Source organism: Arvicola amphibius, chromosome 3 (assembly GCF_903992535.2).
Source record: "Arvicola amphibius chromosome 3, mArvAmp1.2, whole genome shotgun sequence".
NCBI lineage: Eukaryota > Metazoa > Chordata > Mammalia > Rodentia > Cricetidae > Arvicola > Arvicola amphibius.
This window is the reverse complement of record NC_052049.1, coordinates 161,830,324-161,848,316: the sequence shown is the minus strand read 5'-3', so window position 1 is coordinate 161,848,316 and position 17,993 is coordinate 161,830,324. Positions and strand designations below refer to the sequence as shown.

The 17,993-nt window shown below is 37.2% G+C and overlaps 1 protein-coding gene across 7 annotated transcripts in view; it reads left to right on the top strand.

Moving 5' to 3' along the window:
• LOC119809031 (U2 snRNP associated SURP domain containing) overlaps positions 1–14,312 on the top strand; it is a 55,256-nt gene extending 40,944 nt beyond the window's left edge. For all 7 annotated transcript variants that reach the window (XM_038321692.2, XM_038321693.2, XM_038321696.2 and 4 more), the window contains 5 exons: positions 2,044–2,203; positions 8,199–8,309; positions 10,505–10,623; positions 11,887–12,063; positions 13,189–14,312. In XM_038321692.2, the coding sequence (XP_038177620.1) occupies positions 2,044–2,203; positions 8,199–8,309; positions 10,505–10,623; positions 11,887–12,063; positions 13,189–13,327 (706 nt within the window). In that variant the 3' untranslated portion in view covers positions 13,328–14,312. The remainder of the gene's footprint in view (positions 1–2,043; positions 2,204–8,198; positions 8,310–10,504; positions 10,624–11,886; positions 12,064–13,188) is intronic.
• Positions 14,313–17,993: the final 3,681 nt, after the last annotated feature.

The window sequence follows — 17,993 nt, the reverse complement described above, 5'->3', positions numbered from 1 at the left end:
ATCAGAAGTATTTTTGCTTTTAACATTGTGGTAGTAAGAATGTAAAGTTTGTATGATAAGTTTTATGAAGCTTCATACTTTTTAAAGTCATTGCTTTGAATAATTGAGTTTTGCAATAGGAACAATTGCTATCAAGATTATTCTGGGAAGAACTTTTTGTTCTGTAAAAACTATAATCTTTTATTCTCAGATGGGAGAAGAAAATATTTTTGTTGTCCCAGCACAGAATGTGCATTTGTATGTACTTGGTAAAGGGACTGGACTGATGGCTAGCGAGGAAGTGTGCTCAGCCCGTAGTTTGTAGACAGTTTGATGGCATGGGGAAACTGACAGTTCTGTTGGTGTGACTGAGTAAGTTGGTAATGATTAGAAAGTAGAAGTGTGGCAATCCAGTGGCAGTAGGTCTCAGGAACTGAAGAATAATAGTGTGAATGATTCAAGTTAGTTTGCTTTGAAACTGTTTTTGTTGACTTTTATATTCATGACTCTGACATTAGCAACATCTCAAATATGAGCATAACTATATACTGTACTGATCAAATAATTCTTCAATTTACAGTGAAGGGTAGAAAGTTCATCAGAGATGCCAGATACATTGTTAGGTTCATTTTCTGAAAGCATTAGGGGCATAAAATTGATTTTTGTGTTACTGTATGAGTATATTTTAGTATTGATGTTGAAGTAATCATTGCTAGAAACATGGGTCAGTTGAAGTAGAATTCATGGTTTTAATTTTTCTTAGAACTCCCATGTTAATATAAGCATAGGCTTGTGCAGATGAGGAATACCGATTTGCACAAAGCTTCCTGGTCCTTCAGCATTTCTTACAGCTCACTACTACTCTCTAGTGGCTGGATCAGAAATGTCTTTTTGCTGAGGGCTGCTTCATATAATAATAAACTATTACATTTTTAGTTGAGGTGGAGTTTAAAATTAGTACTTGTAGCAGATGGAATGAAATGCTAAAAATAGTAGCATTTGTAATGAATTTGGTACAGATTTAGAATTTTGAAATTCCATTTTTTTTATAAAAGTTTAGCAGGTAGCTAGGACTCAGAGGTTAATAGCACTTGTTACTTTTGAAGAGGACCTGGATTTGATTCCTAGTACCTGCATTGAGTTTCACAACCATTCTTTTTTTTTTTTTTTTGGTTTTTTGGTTTTTTTTCGAGACAGGGTTTCCCTGTAGTTTCTAGAGCCTGTCCTGGAACTAGCTCTTGTAGACCAGGCTGGTCTCGAACTCAGAGATCCACCTGCCTCTGCCTCCCGAGTGCTGGGATTAAAGGCGTGTGCCACCACCACCCGGCCACAACCATTCTTAACTCATTTCCAGGGGTTCTAAAACCCTCTCCTGATGGCCATGGGCAGCAGGCATGCACATGGTACATATACACACATTCAGGCAAAATATTCATAGATGTAAATAAATGAATATAAAATAAAAGAAAGTACAGACTTTATAAACATAAATAAAACAAGAGCTGAATAAAGAGTTAGCTTTCAGGATCAGCTATAATATTAGGTGAAGTTTTTTAATGCTCAAACTTTATATGGTGCTTTAGTATAATGTGCTAATCAGGTGGGGTCCTTATGTGTTGGATTGAGGCCCTTACGTGTTTTTATGGTGAGTGTGACAAAATCATGTATTGTCTAGAGTATACTCTGCAGAAGGAGGGCTAAACATTGGGCTTTTTATGCACAAGCCTTCATGAGTTTACTGAACTGAGGTGTATGTAACACTCACTCATTTGTTTTTCATTTTATTTCCTTGGATGACTGTTGCAGAATGAAAAGCACACTGATAACATTACCTCAGAATTTATTAAAAGCATGATTATATTATATTGAAACTCAACTTTCTCTGCAGAAGGATACGTTTTTCATAACTGTCTAAAATATTATTTGACCAAATACTTGCAGAAAATGTTTTTGTTGTTCTGCAGTATCATTTAAGTTCCAGGACAATGAGAAACAAATACCCAAACTGTAAAATACAGTATTTTGTTGCCCTGCTGTGACGTGCAGTGTATTCTGTTTCCAAAGTCAAGAAGAAGAAAGTGAAGATGAAGAAGACACTCAGAGTTCCAAATCAGAAGAGCATCATTTGTATTCTAACCCTGTCAGAGAAGAAATGACTGAGTCTAAGTTCTCTAAATACTCTGAAATGAGTGAAGAAAAACGAGCTAAGCTTCGTGAAATTGAGGTTTGTATTGCATTCAAATGAAAACTACTTTAGTGGTTTTTAACGTTCAACACCAAGTCAGCTTCCTCTTGGCACAGCATTCTTTATGCTTGGAAACGAGTTAACATTGCCTCTTAGTTCAAGTATCCCTTTTGCTCAACGCTAGCCTTGTTTTTCTCTCTAGATTTGTTTCCCGTCGTGCTTATCTCTTATGATTTTATTTGGATGTGTATGTGTATATTTTGTTCTCTGTTTGAATACATGGCATACAGGAGAGCCTCTGAGAAGCCTACTTCTAAGGAGTAGGAAAAGCCATTCGATTTTGAATGCATACCATATATAACTAGGTAAAAATAAAATATTTTCTGACACATTGAATTTAGGTTTACATTTTATTAATTATAGTGGTTTCTTTGAAAGGTTTTATGATAGGGTATAGTGTATACATTGCCTGAGTCTTAACATTAAGAAAAAAAATAGGTGGGCAAACCCAAACTATCTCAGGCAAACTGTGCCCTCCTCTCTTACTCCTTTCTTTTTTACAATGCTGTTTGTTTTGTATCTCAGGCTGCTTGGACTTGTTGGAGAGAAGCATTTGGGGAAGTTTAAAATAAATGGTTTCTATTAGCATATATTAACTATATAATGAGTTTTATGACATTCTCATGCATTGATTTAATGTATTTTGATCATATTCAGCTCCCATTATCCTCTTTTGCCCCCTCCACTCCCCACACTTCCATTGAGCCTCTTCTTGTTTCCAACCAATCTTACACTTTCATGACTGGTGATTTTGTGTGTGTGTGTGTGTGTGTGTGTGTCTGTGTCTGTCTGTCTGTCTGTCTGTCTATCAGTCAGTCAGTCAGTGCTTGGAATGTGTGCGTCTCCCAATGAATTTTCATAAGGTTTACTTTGGGATCTTAAGTGGTAAGAGCTTATTTACAGGGAAGTCTCTCCTTCATGTGAGAACCTTTAACTGTTATAGATCCTCAGGGAGGGACAGGACCTCATGAGGAGAAAAGCATTATTGAGTGTTCAGGGTGGTAAACTTTCCCAGCAAAATGGTCAGTTAGTCTAGAACTTGAAAAGAATATGTGAGTCCTCAATCCATAGTACCCACTTAATAGTAATGTGGAATGCCTGCTATGTGCCAGCATCTTAGTTTTTATGATACATGCTGTATTTTGAAGATCTCCTTTTTACTTTTCTACATAATCACTGGAGGCGTATTCTTTCCCACTACCTCTTTCCCTAGTGACCAAACCAAAGAAAACATTTTGTTTTAACCCTGTGCAAAATCAGCATGATTCTAGTTAGTACGTAGAGATAAGCTTTTAGTTAGTAATTTAATTAATTTCTCCATAGGACACTCCTTTGTTCTCTTAACAATTTTAGGGGAATGGGGTGTTGTGTAGAGGTGAACACACTATTGGACCTTTTTCTTCTGTGACACTTTTGTAACTTACTACTCCCTCTGTCTTCCTGAGCATCTCTTCCTAATTTGGCATAGCTGCTAAGAGTAAAAATGAGCTATACATGGTGGTGCATGCTTGTAACCTCAGACTCTTGGGAGCCTGGGTCAGGAAGGGGATGAATCGAGACTTACCTGGGCTACCTAGAGCGCTCAAGAACAGCCTGGATAGACTTTCAAATTAGAAAGAAAGCAACACTGGGTGTCTGGTGGGGGGCGTGGAGAAGGAGGCATGTGGTTCTCTGCTAGGGTAGTTGTTTTAGCATGTAAAAGACTGGTGGTTCAATCCTCAGGACTGGGGAGTAGGGTGTAGAAAAGACTGCATTCAATAAAAATACATTTTCTTGATAATTGGAGTTACAATGTCAGTATTGTAACTTGGGGGAGGGGGATGACTCAGTGGGAATAGGTGCTTACCACCAAGCTGATGGCCTGGGTTTGATGGTTATGACATACATGGTGGAGGGACAGATCCTAATCAGACCTCCACATGAATTGCCATGGCATGTCTGCGCTCATACAAATGTTAAAAAATGCCAATACAGACTACCTAATTCTTCTTTTAGAATGTTCTGTTTCCTTATTAATATAAAAAGAAGAAAACCACATAATGTATCTTTGTTAGCTGGGTTTTATGAGCATTATTATTTTCAAGTTTTGTATATATGTGGTGTATATTGTGTGTGTGCACTGTATGTGATCTTTTATAGTCTGCTACCTATCCCTTTGTTAAAATTTCACTCATTATCTCTCCAGCTCTCATAATACTCACCTATCTCAGAATTTGGAAAATAAACCAAATCCTAGGTTTAAAAGGCAGGTAGATCTTCATCTTGATAGTACCTAAATTCTTCTCCACTGTTACTCTGGGACATTTAAGTCATGGACTGGTTTCACAGTGGGTAGCAGATTAATCAAAACTCAAGTCTCACAAACTTTGTTTCCATGCTTTCTTACCTTGCTTCCCTGTCCCTTTGAGTATCAGTTTGGGGTCTTAAAATCCAGTGCTTTTATTAGAGAACTGTTAAGTAAAGGATACAGTTCTAAATTAGTTTCTCTAGGTAGTTTTACTATATACTGTGTTTTATACTAGTTTTTCTTCTTTCCTCAAATGTGGTGTCTTTATAAAAATGCCTAACAGCTGAACCTTAAACCAGTGATTAATAAAAAAACAACCCAAACAATGGACGTGTGGCTTTCCAATACTAATATTCTCTACAAAAACACATGTAAACCTATAACCATGTATTGTGCTGACAAGATAGGCTAGTACTATCTTTCCTGTGCTGCTTGCTTTTCCAGGTTCTGTCAACAGAGGATGGGGAGTAGAATGCTGGAAGCCAAAGACCAAGGAGTCTTTGGTGGTGGGGAACCTTTACTGCTTGTCCCTAACAAAAGACTGTTGGAGTGAGAATGTGAGCCTGGTTGTTGTCTCAGGGTAGCATCTGCACTGACTGTTTCCCTTTGTGTTGAGAAGTGTGGTCATTTTTTTTTTTTTTTTATGGGTATCTTAACTTGTGTTTGGGCCTTAGTTAGGTCCTAGTGTCAGAAACTCTTAAGGTGGGATTTTATAATGATTTCAAATAATAATTTTAGTCAAATGTGGTGGCTGATGCCTATGATCCTTGCACTCAAAAGGCAGAGATCAGGGATTACAAGTTTGATTCTAGCTTGGCTGCATAGTGAGACTCTGTCTCAAAATAAAATAGGCTGGAAGACAGTGCAGTCTCTACAGAGCTCACCATGCAAATTTGAAGACCTGAGTTAGATTCCAAGAACACATGTAAATATACGGGCTTGGTACTGTGCATGCGATGTTGCATCACCAGAGAGGATAAGGCAGAAGTTGCAGAGTTCCCTGGTCACCCAGCCTGTTCTAATTGTTGAGCTCCTGGTTTCAGTAAGAGACTATAAGAAAAACAAAAAACAAAAACAAAACAAAAAAGAAACCAAGGGTGCTGGCCACTCTAAGGAATAAGAACTGAGTTATTATTCAAAACAAAACATTCAGTTTATTGTTTAACTTAGTTTTTAAGCCAGTTACCAACATTTTATAGTCTATGCAACAGAATTTGGTTAGAGGAGGAGTCATACAGTAGTGAATTCAGGCATTTACATCATCCTGCTTTTTCTCTCAATTTGGTGTCTGACGTCTTTTAAAATGTATAATTCATTAAGACATGAAAAGTGTAAAGACTAATTTTAAGATTTGTTTGAAGGAAAAGATGGAGAGAATCTTAAGTCTCTTGTTTATAAAACTGCTATGGAAGTGAACTAGGTAGTAAAAGGACAAAATCAAAGAATTTAGAAGATACAGTCATGAATTCAGACTTTGTGACAATACTTCTTTAACTTGTGGGGCAGGGAGAGGATTAGAACCTTTTTCCAATGCATAGGCTTCATTTCCTAAATGCCTTACTAAGTATATAGTCTGTTCAAATGCATATCTACACATAAAGTAGAGTGAGATATTAGCCTGCTAAGACGCTCTCTTTACTGGGATGTCCGTGTGCTGCTCCCCATCACTTTCCTTCCCTTAGTTGAAGGGGAGACTACTGTTACCTTTTAAATTTTCATGGATATTTAAGCTCCTGGAAGCTTTCACAGTTTTTATTTTAGTAATTTTGTAGTGTGTATGTGTGTCTGTGTGTGTGCATGTGTGGGTGTATGTCTGTCTAGGGGATGTGGTGGGAGGAGGAGAGAGTAGGTGCATTGTGTGGAAGTCAGGACAATTTCAGGAGTCCGTTCTCTTATTCCTTGCTGCGGCAGGTCTTACTATTTCTGCCATTCTTTATGCTCCAGGATAAGTGACCTGCAGACTTCCCAGTGACTCTGTCATGTCTGTGCCATGTAGGAGTACTAGCATTACAGATCCAGGTAAACATGGCTGCTGGGGTTGAACTCAGGTGGTCAGGCTCACATGACACTTTATCTTCTCAGTGAGCCATCCTTCCAACCCTAGTGTCTTACTTTAAGTTTTATCATGAGTTTATTCTCTTCAAAAAGTTTTAAAATTACGTTTATTATTTTATGTGTCGCATGCGCATATCACAGCAGTCAAATGGAAGTCAAAACAACTGGATCTCTCTTTTCAGCATGTGGGTCCCTGGGATGGAACAGGTCATCAGATGTGGCAGCAGGCACCTTTACCCACTGAGCCATCTCGCTGGCACACGTTTATCTTTTTTAGTAGTTTTTACAGAATTGTAAAAGTTTTACTCAGGCAAGGTGATGCATACCTATAATCACAGCACCGGGAAGGTCAGGGTCACCAGTTTGAGACCAGCCTGGAATAGATTGTAAGACTTTGTCTCTGAGAGTAAGGGTTGGTCAAAATATTTAAATCTTCAGAATAAAATGTGACATTAGTCTCATTTTTTCTTATATTGTCTTTTTCTGTTACTGATTTTACATATTTGGATTTTTCTGAGGGGAGTTGTGATGGTGGGTGTAGGCTTTCAGATTGCTACCCATTGCAAGTGTGTATGAATCTGTGATTTTTTTGCATAGAATTAGCCAGAAATATTAGAATGAATATGTAAGTGGTCTACTAGCATGCTACAGGAAACATCATAAAAATAGCTTAGGGTATTGTTGTCTGAAGTTTCTGTCCTGCCCCGTTCCCGCGATCGTTAAGTCCCAAAGAAATCACACAGAGGTCTACATGAACTATAAATTGATTAGCCCATTAGCTCAGGCTTCTTATTAACTCTTATAACTTATATTAGCCCATTATTCTTGTCTATGCTAGTCATAGACAAGAATACCTTTTTTAGCGAGGCATTCACATCTTGCTTCTTCTGTGGCGGGCTCACAACTGCAGAGAAATAGGCTTTCCTCTTCCCAGAATTCTCCTGTTCTCCTTAACCCACCTCTACTTCCTGTCTGGTTGTCCCATCTATACTTCTTGCCTGGCTACTGGCCAATCAGCGTTTATTTAAAATGTAGTTGACAGAATACAGACAATGGATATTCCAAGGGATACATTTTAAGAAATGGAGCAAGAAATTCTGATCTTAAAACAGTATTTACTCTTCTTGAAAGGTACAATCTGAATATGGTTTAACCTGTGTTTTGATGGTCCGTGGTTACACTGCTGTAAATAGAGTGGAGCTTTCATATCATGCAGCTGTGTATGTTGTTCTAAGGAGCTGTAACTAGAACACCACCATTGTTTTTCTTGTTGCTTTTAACCTGTTTTCTGTTTATGTCTTGCTGACTCTTAAATCTTGCTCCAAGTGTGCTTGCCTGTACTCACTTTTTTTTTCTGATTTGGAGAACTAGATATCAAATTCACTGGTACGGTTAGGTTAACAGGTATGTTCTTAAGGATGTAGAACAGTCTATGGTTTAATCCTCTCCAGGTTGAGAATATTGTGTTTGTGTTTGATGGCTTGAATTTTGTGTAGAGGGTTTGTTTAACAGACTTTCTATTGTGGTTATAGTTTGACTGAGTCCTAACCGGTCACTGCTTTGCTGTAGGAGAAAAGCAGTACTTGAGAAAGTGTTCTAGAAAATTCTTATTAAAAATGTCTTATCTTACAGCTCAAAGTTATGAAGTTTCAAGATGAATTGGAATCTGGAAAGAGACCTAAAAAACCAGGCCAGAGCTTCCAGGAACAAGTCGAGCACTACAGAGATAAATTGTTGCAACGAGTAAGGAATATGTTATTCAGTAATAGCGTTTCCACAGTTACCTACCTATCTGTAGACTATTAGGGTCATAGCATACTAAAGGGAAGTACATTGCAAACAATAGTCTTTAATGTCTAAATATTGAATGATGGTTAGAAATATTTTATTCTGGGCACTACCCATGAACTATCTAATCTTGCTAAGAATGTGCTTTCTTAACTGGAAAATCCTATGGGAAGACATTGCATTGATGCTAGTAAGAACCGGGAGTCCTAGGAAGTAACATGAATGAAGGTGAAGATGAGGGCTGGAAAGTCCTGCTGTTGGGAAGGTGTAGTAAGGGGTAGAATACTTATGGCATCAGGGAGTGCTGGGCTTTTTAGGTTCAGTGAATTAGGGGTGTACAGAGCACTAGAACTAGAACCCCATGTGGTAACTATGGAAATGCCCAGGACTTCCTTTGGAATTGCTATTTTTTTGTCCTGTACCTTGGCCATCATTACAGTGATAGTAACAGTATCAAACAAGAAAAAGGCATCCCTAGGAGCTTATAGGTACAGAAATGGTGGGAGGGAGCTGCCTAGTGAAGTGACTGGACAGCTGTGCTGACTGGAATCCTATGCCATCGCTGCTGTGTGCCACTGGAGTTTTCTCTTGATGGGTCATAGGTAGGATTGCTATTATTGTTGCTCTGTAAGTTTTAAATCAGAATGTTTAAAATAGATTAATTGTAGTATAGTTTTTATAAAATGTATAGTCAATCATTGTTGCTCTGTAGTTTTAAATCAGAATGTTTAAAATAGATTAATTGTAGTATTGTTTCTATAAAATGGATAGTCAATCAAGAAATAATTTTATCTTCATTCATGTAAGTGTATACTGAGTATCATTAAGAAGTTGGTCTCCTTTGTATCTCTTTGGATTTATATTCTGTGATGTACTTGGGAAAAGGATAAATGAGATTATTTTTAAAATGGTACTAGTTGTCTGTACCCTTTTGAGTCCCTTTGGTGATGGTAACTGGTTATAGTCTGCATTGAAGATTACATGAAGTCACTGAATCTCAGTGACTACAAACTAAAAGATATGTCAGTTGCTAGTTTAGTCTTCTATATCCCACGAGTGTTAATTGGAGACAAGATTGTGGTTTTAGAAGGCATATGCTGAAGGTCAGTTAACTATGATCTCTGTCAGTTTGTAAATAAAGTTTACTAGAACACAGCTATGTATCTTGACCTAGGTATTGTCCGTGTGGTCCTCTTATTGCAGCAGTGCAGTTGAGCCATTGTTACAAGGGTTATTTATACCCACAAGACAAAGTAATTTTGGTCTGCCTCTGTGAAAGGGTTTGCCAGTGGTTAGTTATAAGAATTTCTTTTTAAAAATAGGAAGCAGCAGTTATATAACATTTTTGATGCATGCCGATTATAAATAAATTCTATTTCTGCTACTAAAGAACTAAGTTGGTTCAGTATCTTTAGCCACTACTTTAACTATTCTGTTATTAATAGAAATTAGAATTTTATTGAGAAATGACAGTTAGGACAGTTAGGAATAAAGTTATTTTTCTGGTTTATATCATTATATAATTAGTTTATAAGTAAGGATTAAATTTCCTTTTATCATTACTTATAATAAAGTCTTTGGCAAGAGTGTTTTATTAAGTGAACCTGCTGTATACAGGCAGAATTGCTTTTATAACTAGGTTCTTGAAATCTGTGATGGGAAGGTCAGTTATGTTGCTTGCTAGCTTTTCCTGATTCATTTCTTCCTTCCTTACCCTCCCCATCTCCCTCCCTTCTGCTTCCTCTCCCTCCCTCCCCTTCTACTTCTCTCTCCCTCCCTCTCTACCTCCTTCCCTTATTTTAATGTGGTAGGGATGAAGGGATAGCAGCTCTTAGACTGAGTTCCTGACTTAATGGTGTGGCATGGTCATTGTGCTTCCGTGTCTAGACTGAGAGTGACGGTGTGGTGAAGGGTCACAGAGTGACTCAGTATTCGGAAGATTGTCACTCTTGTCTGGGCTGAGATGAGCACTCAGGAAATATTTTGCTGCTAACAGGGACGATGATGATGATGTGGTATATAAGAAATGGCTAGATATTTTCCGAAAATGAAAATCATATCTTACTATTTAGAGAAACTGATTAGATACATAGAATAGCCTAGACTGACATTTTTTAAAAATAATTATTTTCTTTTAAAAAACAAAACAGGAAAAGGAGAAAGAGTTAGAAAGAGAACGAGAAAGAGACAAAAAAGATAAAGAAAAATTGGAATCCCGATCCAAAGACAAGAAGGAGAAAGATGAATGTACTCCAACAAGAAAAGAAAGGTATGGCGTGTCGTAGTTACTCTGCTTTGTTTCAGATTGGGAGTGCTGTTAGGTTTTAAAGTGTTTCTGTCATAAGTAGCCACAAATTGGAAGTGCCTTTTCATAGTAAACATACTTGGCTTCTGCCTGTAGGAGGCAGAATTAACTGAGAGAGTGGCAGTTGCCTTTTGGCTTAACTAATTAGGACATCATCTCTTTACTTGGTTCATATGGTATCCTTAGCATTAATTCATTGCAGGAATTCAATTACACTATTGGGTATCAACCCCACGGCTTACAAAACAACTTGTTCTATTTGCCTCTCGACTCCACTGGAAGCATCTTTTCCCGTCATGAAAGAAGATTGTATAGAAGCCATAGTGGCTTGCTCATCATGTTAAGTTCTTGGTTCCAGTTTTTCCTCTTTGAGTTTTTATTTACTTTTTATTTTATTTGTTTAGTGTGTGTGTTATTCTTTAGGGCATATATCTGCCCTCATCTTGTGGAGGTCAGAAGAGAACTGTGGGAGTTGGTTCTCCTGCCATGTAGGTTCCAAAGGGTCAAACTTAGGTTAAGAGTTCTTACTTGCTGAACCACCTCCCTGGACCAGGTTCTTACTTCTATAGTTCTTAAATGTCTAGTGTAGCGAAGCAGTTGCTTCAGTGAATAGGATCAAAGTTTTCCACGTTGTAAAAACCAATGGTTGCAAATGAGAAACCTGTCACAATCACTCTGTCCATACTTGTTAAAAGCAAAATTGTACAGGTTGGTTAACAAAGAAATGCCTCCTTTTTGTCTTATTATTTTGATGCAATTTCGGTTTCACAAAAGTTATAAGAATAGTTCAAATAATCCCCATGTATCTTTCACCCAATTGCTCCACCTGTTAAAACACTTCTACTTCTCAGTTCTTCCCTTCTACTTCACCTACAGCCAGTTAATTGGTCATCTAAGTTCAGTAAAAGTACCACATTAAGAAGTTAGCATAAAAAAAAACTTCATTGTTATCCAGACTTTCTTCATCTTCCTAGTGATCTCTTTTTTACAGAAAAAAAATGAATTGAATTCATTTTTGGGGGGGGGGGGCAAACTGTCTTTTGCCCATAAACTTACTTGTTTATAAAATAAAGGACATTGACTATTGCTGGAAAATAGTACTAGCATGAATAGTGAGAGTTAAGTTATTGTAAGCTGGGAAACATTTGTAGCTAATTCAGTAAAAAATGAAAATGAATACTTAAGTCTTTGTTGTCACTTATGGAGTTTATGTGCTGTGTCTTGTAGGAAAAGACGGCACAGTGCTTCTCCCAGCCCGTCTCGGAGTAGCAGTGGCAGGCGAGTGAAGTCCCCGTCTCCAAAATCAGAACGTTCAGAACGGTCAGAAAGATCTCATAAAGAAAGCTCCCGGTCCAGGTCATCTCACAAAGACTCTCCTAGAGATGCTAGCAAGAAAGCCAAAAGGTAAGAGCAACTCACCCTTAGCTACAGGTCAGTCACCAGTGTTCTACAAGCTTTGGAGAGGATGTGGTTGCCCCCTACCCTTTTTGTTAAGATTTCAAAAAAACCAGAGAAATTATTGTTTTGGATTATCTCTTTTGCTCCTACTCCAGTTTTTGTCATAGTTCAGGTATAGAAGAAGTCTAGCAGTTAGAGGCTGGCCGAGGATTTTCATGTCCACTGTTGGGGATGGGGTGTTACTTTCCATTCTGATCTTTGTTTCTGGGTAATAAATAGCCTTAGATTTTGTCAAAGCTGAAGAGAAGGAATACCTCTTCCCCACAGAAGTAAGTATGTGGGTAAGGAAATAGAATACTATTTAGATCATCTCTTCAATACACACTTTCATACTTTTATTTAAGCCTTTTAATTCCACAAAAGTAGTTCATAAATATATTTGATATTACAGAGGGAAATTTTCTTGAGCTGCACCTGAATATATATGCTAATATTTCATTATTGTAACCATTTTCTTTGCAGTCTTTATGTAATAGATGACTTTCTCCTCTTCAAGACTACACATACTCATATGTATGTGTGTGTATATATTTTTTTATTTGGAAAATCTTCATGAACAAAACTTAGCAAAATTACTGGGGTGAGATGTGGTGGCAGGTGCCATTAAGCCCACTACCTGGGAGACCCTGTCTCAAAAACAACAAATTATGTTGTTTTAAATGACCTTGAGTAAGAAATCCCCCCACACACAAAATTACAGAATGCACAGCTTCTGTGCTTTTAAAGTTGTGTGAATGCCTTAGTTCCCACCTTGAACTTTATCTTGTGGATTACAGGTTCAAATTTTGGGGGTATTAGTTACTTAGGGAGCTTATTAAAGATACACACTCTCAGTAGAGCGGAGTAGAGCGGTAGTAAAGTTCAGAAATCTGACTTTTTATATCATGTGTGATTTACACATGAATGGTAAGTGCAAAATAAATCTGTGTGTGTTTACAGTAAGAGTAAATTTGAGTTTGCTCTTTTATTAGTGGCTTATATGCCCACTTGAAGTTTATTTTAAGCCATATAAGAATGTAAGCAGTTTTGGAAGGCAAGTACTCAAATGTTCTTATTTGTTTGTTTCTTCAGGTCGCCATCTGGTTCAAGGACGCCTAAAAGGTCTAGGCGGTCTCGGTCTAGGTCGCCTAAGAAATCAGGAAAGAAATCCAGATCCCAGTCCCGGTCTCCACACAGGTCTCATAAAAAGTCAAAGAAAAACAAACACTGACATATATTTTTAAGATACTGTCACTTATTGGAAATGCAAGTTTGTTTTGTGCCTGAATGGTCTGTTTGTTTTTTGTTTGTTTTTTTAATAAAAAAAAAAAACCACACACACAAAAACAAAATTCTAATGAAAGAGCATTCCTGGGTTTGTTTGTTTGTTTGTTTGTTTGTGAATGCATGTGTAAACTCATGAGTAACTGCATCTGTAGACCTGTCATTGTTTTATATTGTATAAATTACTTTTGTTGTGGCTGTTTCTCAAGATGAAATTTTTATTGTGCTAATGAATTTCATCAGAAATGTGTACAATGGATCTGCTGGCAGTAGTAGTATTTTGTTTTAGGATGTTGTGACTTAGACACATAATACAGATGTCTTCCCCTCTTTTGTAGCTTTGACAATTTGAATTAGATTTCAAATAAAATCTGAACAGAAAACTATAATGTTGTTTTTTTGCCCAGTTGGTGACACCAAGTCCCTTAAAGACCTGCTAAGTGAATTTGGCACTATTGCTGTCTTACACCTAGTGCACTTTACAAGTCCAGTGTTGAAGCAGCTAGTGTTTTATGTTTACTAAGGTGGTTACCAAAAGTAAAACCCGTAAGAAGGTTTCCATACCCAGAGGTGAGAAGGCTTGAGTGAGTGGGTATGATGTGGTATTTGTTGCCCAATTAAAATTTCATTTTTCAAAGAAGCAACATGATTTCAAAAGCACTCGACCCGTCTTCTGAGCAATTATGTATTTTTAGGGTAGATTTAATTTTTATCTTCTATCATGAAGCAAGTTTATTTATAAAAGATTTTATAAAAAAGATTTGCCATACAATTCTTTTGTATAATAGTTGCCTTTTTATAATTGTCTGTGGGTTATCTTTAAAACACTGGTATCATGATATTTGTACAAATTTGTTTGAAACAGCTTTTCTGTTTTGAAGGTTTGGGTTTGGAGTACAGCTTTCAATAAAAATTAAATGGTTTTCAGGCAATTTTAACACTCAGTGGTTTGTAAATTCAAGGTGCAAAAAGTTGACTTAAACCATTTGCAGAGTTGAATTCTGTTATAAACAGGAAAGAACTTGCTGCAGTCTGAGGGAGAAACAGGAAAACTTGTGAATGTTGATCAAATACTGCAGTGACTATAACGTAATAAAGGGTGACGTGGACTCAGACGGACACTGTAGTTGTCAGTCTTGCTTTCAGTGTTTCATTTATGAATTTATGTGGCTAGTTGTTTTGTTTTTCCTCTAATAACAGGTTGTTTTATTTAACCTACTTTTAAAAATCCTTTCACCTTGTTTACTTAATTTTGCCTAATCACAGAATAAGGCTTTCTGACCCGTGATGGGGAGTAGTTGGGTCAGCTGTGCAGTAAGGCATGTTTTCCTCTCCCAGCACATCTACAGCAGCTTTAGAAACGAGCCAATCATCTTGTTAGACATTAGTGGTTCTTAGCATGAAAATACTGTTCAGTCCTTTGTTTACCTACTTTATTAGAAAATATTAAATCCTTAAAGTTGCTTAGAATAATTTATGTGAGCATTTGGTGCTGATACTTAAAAGACCTTTATAAATAAATACAGCTGTTAGAGAAGGCACACATTTTTCTTCTCTGGGTCTTTGGATAAGCCAAGAAATAATTGGTCAGAAAGTAGTTTTCTTTTTTTTTTCAGGCAAGTTATGATGGGTAGTTACTTTTTTGAGTAAAAAACCTGAGCTTGGTTTTGGGTGTTCATTTGTAGTGTTTTCTACTGCAATGGAGCCATCCATCGCTATTATAGTTAAATTTTGCTGCAGATAGACTTGACTTCCTTTTGGGTAGATGGGAAATTACTTAGACCTGACAGAATATTTTCTGGAGTTTTTAAATGTAAATATTAAGTTGTGTTTTCTTGAATTGTAAATAGCATTAACTAGGTTATTTCCAGTTTTACTTTATGAGGAAACATCTAGAATAAGCTGTTAAAATTCACAATGGATTTGGGTGGCACATAGCTGTTCCCAGCATAGAGGCGCAATGATCATAAGCTCAGGAATTGATATCAGCTTGGGCAAAAGACACAGAGCCTATCTCAAAAACATGTTCCTTGTAAGTGTCATGGGATTAGGAACTGGTACGTTCTTACAAGAAGTAAGCTGTTCTGCACATTTTTTCCTAATAGCTTAGTTTTCATATCTAAAGAACATACAGCATAATTGCTGTGAGCTGACTTCAAATGTTCACAACGATCTGAGTTACAGGAAAGATGGTTCCGCTATGTAGCACAAAGCTGTTGTCCTCTACTAAATTGCATGTGTGAGCAGAGCCTCTGTGGTCTATCCCTTCAAAGGACCTAAAACGGGTCCCTTACCAAGGCGATGCTGTCTCACTTTTCTCTGCACGCAGGTGGAAAGTCACATGGTGGTCGATTTCTTACCAAAGAGACCTGTGACTTAAAAGGATTGTGTTTGGTTTTCTTTGGCATTGTATTTCAGTATTGCTGTGAGTCAGCATGTGGGGGTTTCTGTCTCTAGGGAGTTGGAGATTAAAGTACTGGGGCAGACAGAAAGCCCTCATCCCAAAGGATCCTTTTATTTGGCTCACAATATTTTTGGCTTTTTTTTTTTTTTTTCTAAATTTTGTAGAAATTGCTCTATGCTGACCCAATTTTCTTTATTGCAGACCATTCCTGTGGTCTTAACCTGAGAATTGTATTCCATTTAAAGAGTGTCAGAGGACATACTTCCTTCTGACCTATGTATCCCCCCTTCTTTAATATTCTTGAGTACTTAAAAATACTTTAAATAAATTTTGTTCATGATCAAATTTAGGTTTATTAGAAATATCCTATACATTTTTGCTGTATGGTGGTATAAGTTCTGAAGAATTACAGAACGATAATAGTTTGTCATGGTTAAAAATGAGGGCAGATAAACCTCTGCCAAAGTGCTTTAACCTATTCTGATGACCACAGCAGTGTGATTTCTTTAGCAGAGAAAGTTGTTTTTAAAAATAAACAGTACCACTTATACTTTTTAGAAATAAGCCTTTTGCTCTTGTTTCCCTGTTTGATTTTTTGTGGACAAGCTCTACCGCAGAGAATTCAGCGCAGATATTGTGAAGACTGCAAGTTTAAAGAGTCTTGTGATTAGTAACAAAGTTTGGTGTTTCCACATCTCGTGCAGTTTTGGGATAGATTTTAGGGAGTGTTTCTTATCTTTTCAGCTGTTTCATGTTTTTGGTATCAACTTTCTAGGATTTAGCTAATACATGACTATAAATCCCAGGGGAGTGTAATGATAGGCGAGGAGATGGGAATGTGCTGCTGTTCCAAGTGAGCCTTGTTCCATTGTTAATTTCAATGCCTCTGTTGATTCAGTACCACCTCATGGATCTCCAATGTAAATGAATTATGTGTATAATGGTAATTTGTATAGTTTTGTAGATAAAATGTCCTCACTTTCATATGTAATTGTGCTTAGAGTTGTTATTCTTCTAACTTGAGCAGGGTCTTCTAAGTTGTGTCTCTGTGATTTGAAATAGCAGAAAAGACGGTTTTCTAGAGGTGGAGTGACCTAGGAAAGCGGCTCCGCGGGATGCCCTGAGTGGGGCAGACTCCATGGACGGCCACAGGAAGATCAGTCGCAAACAAAGCTCGTGGAATTCACTTTTACTGCTTTTTTTTTTTACTTTTAATTACTTAAATAAAATACATTGTTTTCAGTGGTAAATTTAGACTGTTGATGTAATTTTCTGCATACAGTTTTCTACTGGGAGCCCTATAGGGTAACCTAGCTTTCATCAGCTTTCTCCCATGCAGACGGTGATGCGAGGAGCCATGTCTGTCCATTGTAGCTACACAGCTGCGACGTTTATGCTCTTACATTCTCACCAGATAGTTTCATGATAGCTGATTCCCTATTAACTAGGAAATTTCATACACTTATTCTCTATGTTAAAGTTCTGTTTATTTCACCAAGGAAAACATCAGACTTCAGCATAAAATAATGGCCATCTATTCACCAAACTGTAAATATCAACTTGTTAATTATTGATGTGCTTTGATTTTTAAGATCAACATGGTTTCGTCACACTGAAAACTCACTGGTTCCTTTTTCAGGTTTTAGTTATGATAATGCTCTTGACAATATTTGACATCTTAAGCATTTTTAAATGTACAGGTTGCTGGTGTTGGGTATATTCACATTGTTGTACTACCAACCTATATAACTCCTTCATGGCAAAACTGAAACTCTGTACCCACTGAGTTCCCCTCTCCCCCTGCCCTGCCCCTTACAGCCACAGTCTGCTTTGTTGCTGTTTGACTAATCTAGAAAGTGAAATATAAAACATTTAATTAAAATTCTTTACCATTTGTACTACGTGGTGTGCTCTGTGGTCTCTCTAATGGTTTGTATGATGTAATTTCACACCAATACGTCATAGCCTGGCAAAATGTACTTGGGAAGCAAACTGTTTTGAAACTGCAGTAGATTAATATTAATGACCATGCTCAGATGCTTTTCTGGTTCTGTTTATTGGCTCGTGGAAAGGAGTGGAACTTTTCAGAACTTGCTAAGCTTAGAGCTTGCTTTGATACTCACTTTGCTACAGAGCAGGGGGGTGATGAATTGCTGATTTGGTTTTTGAATGTTGTTTTCCTCATCTTAGTTAACAGTGTTGTCAGATT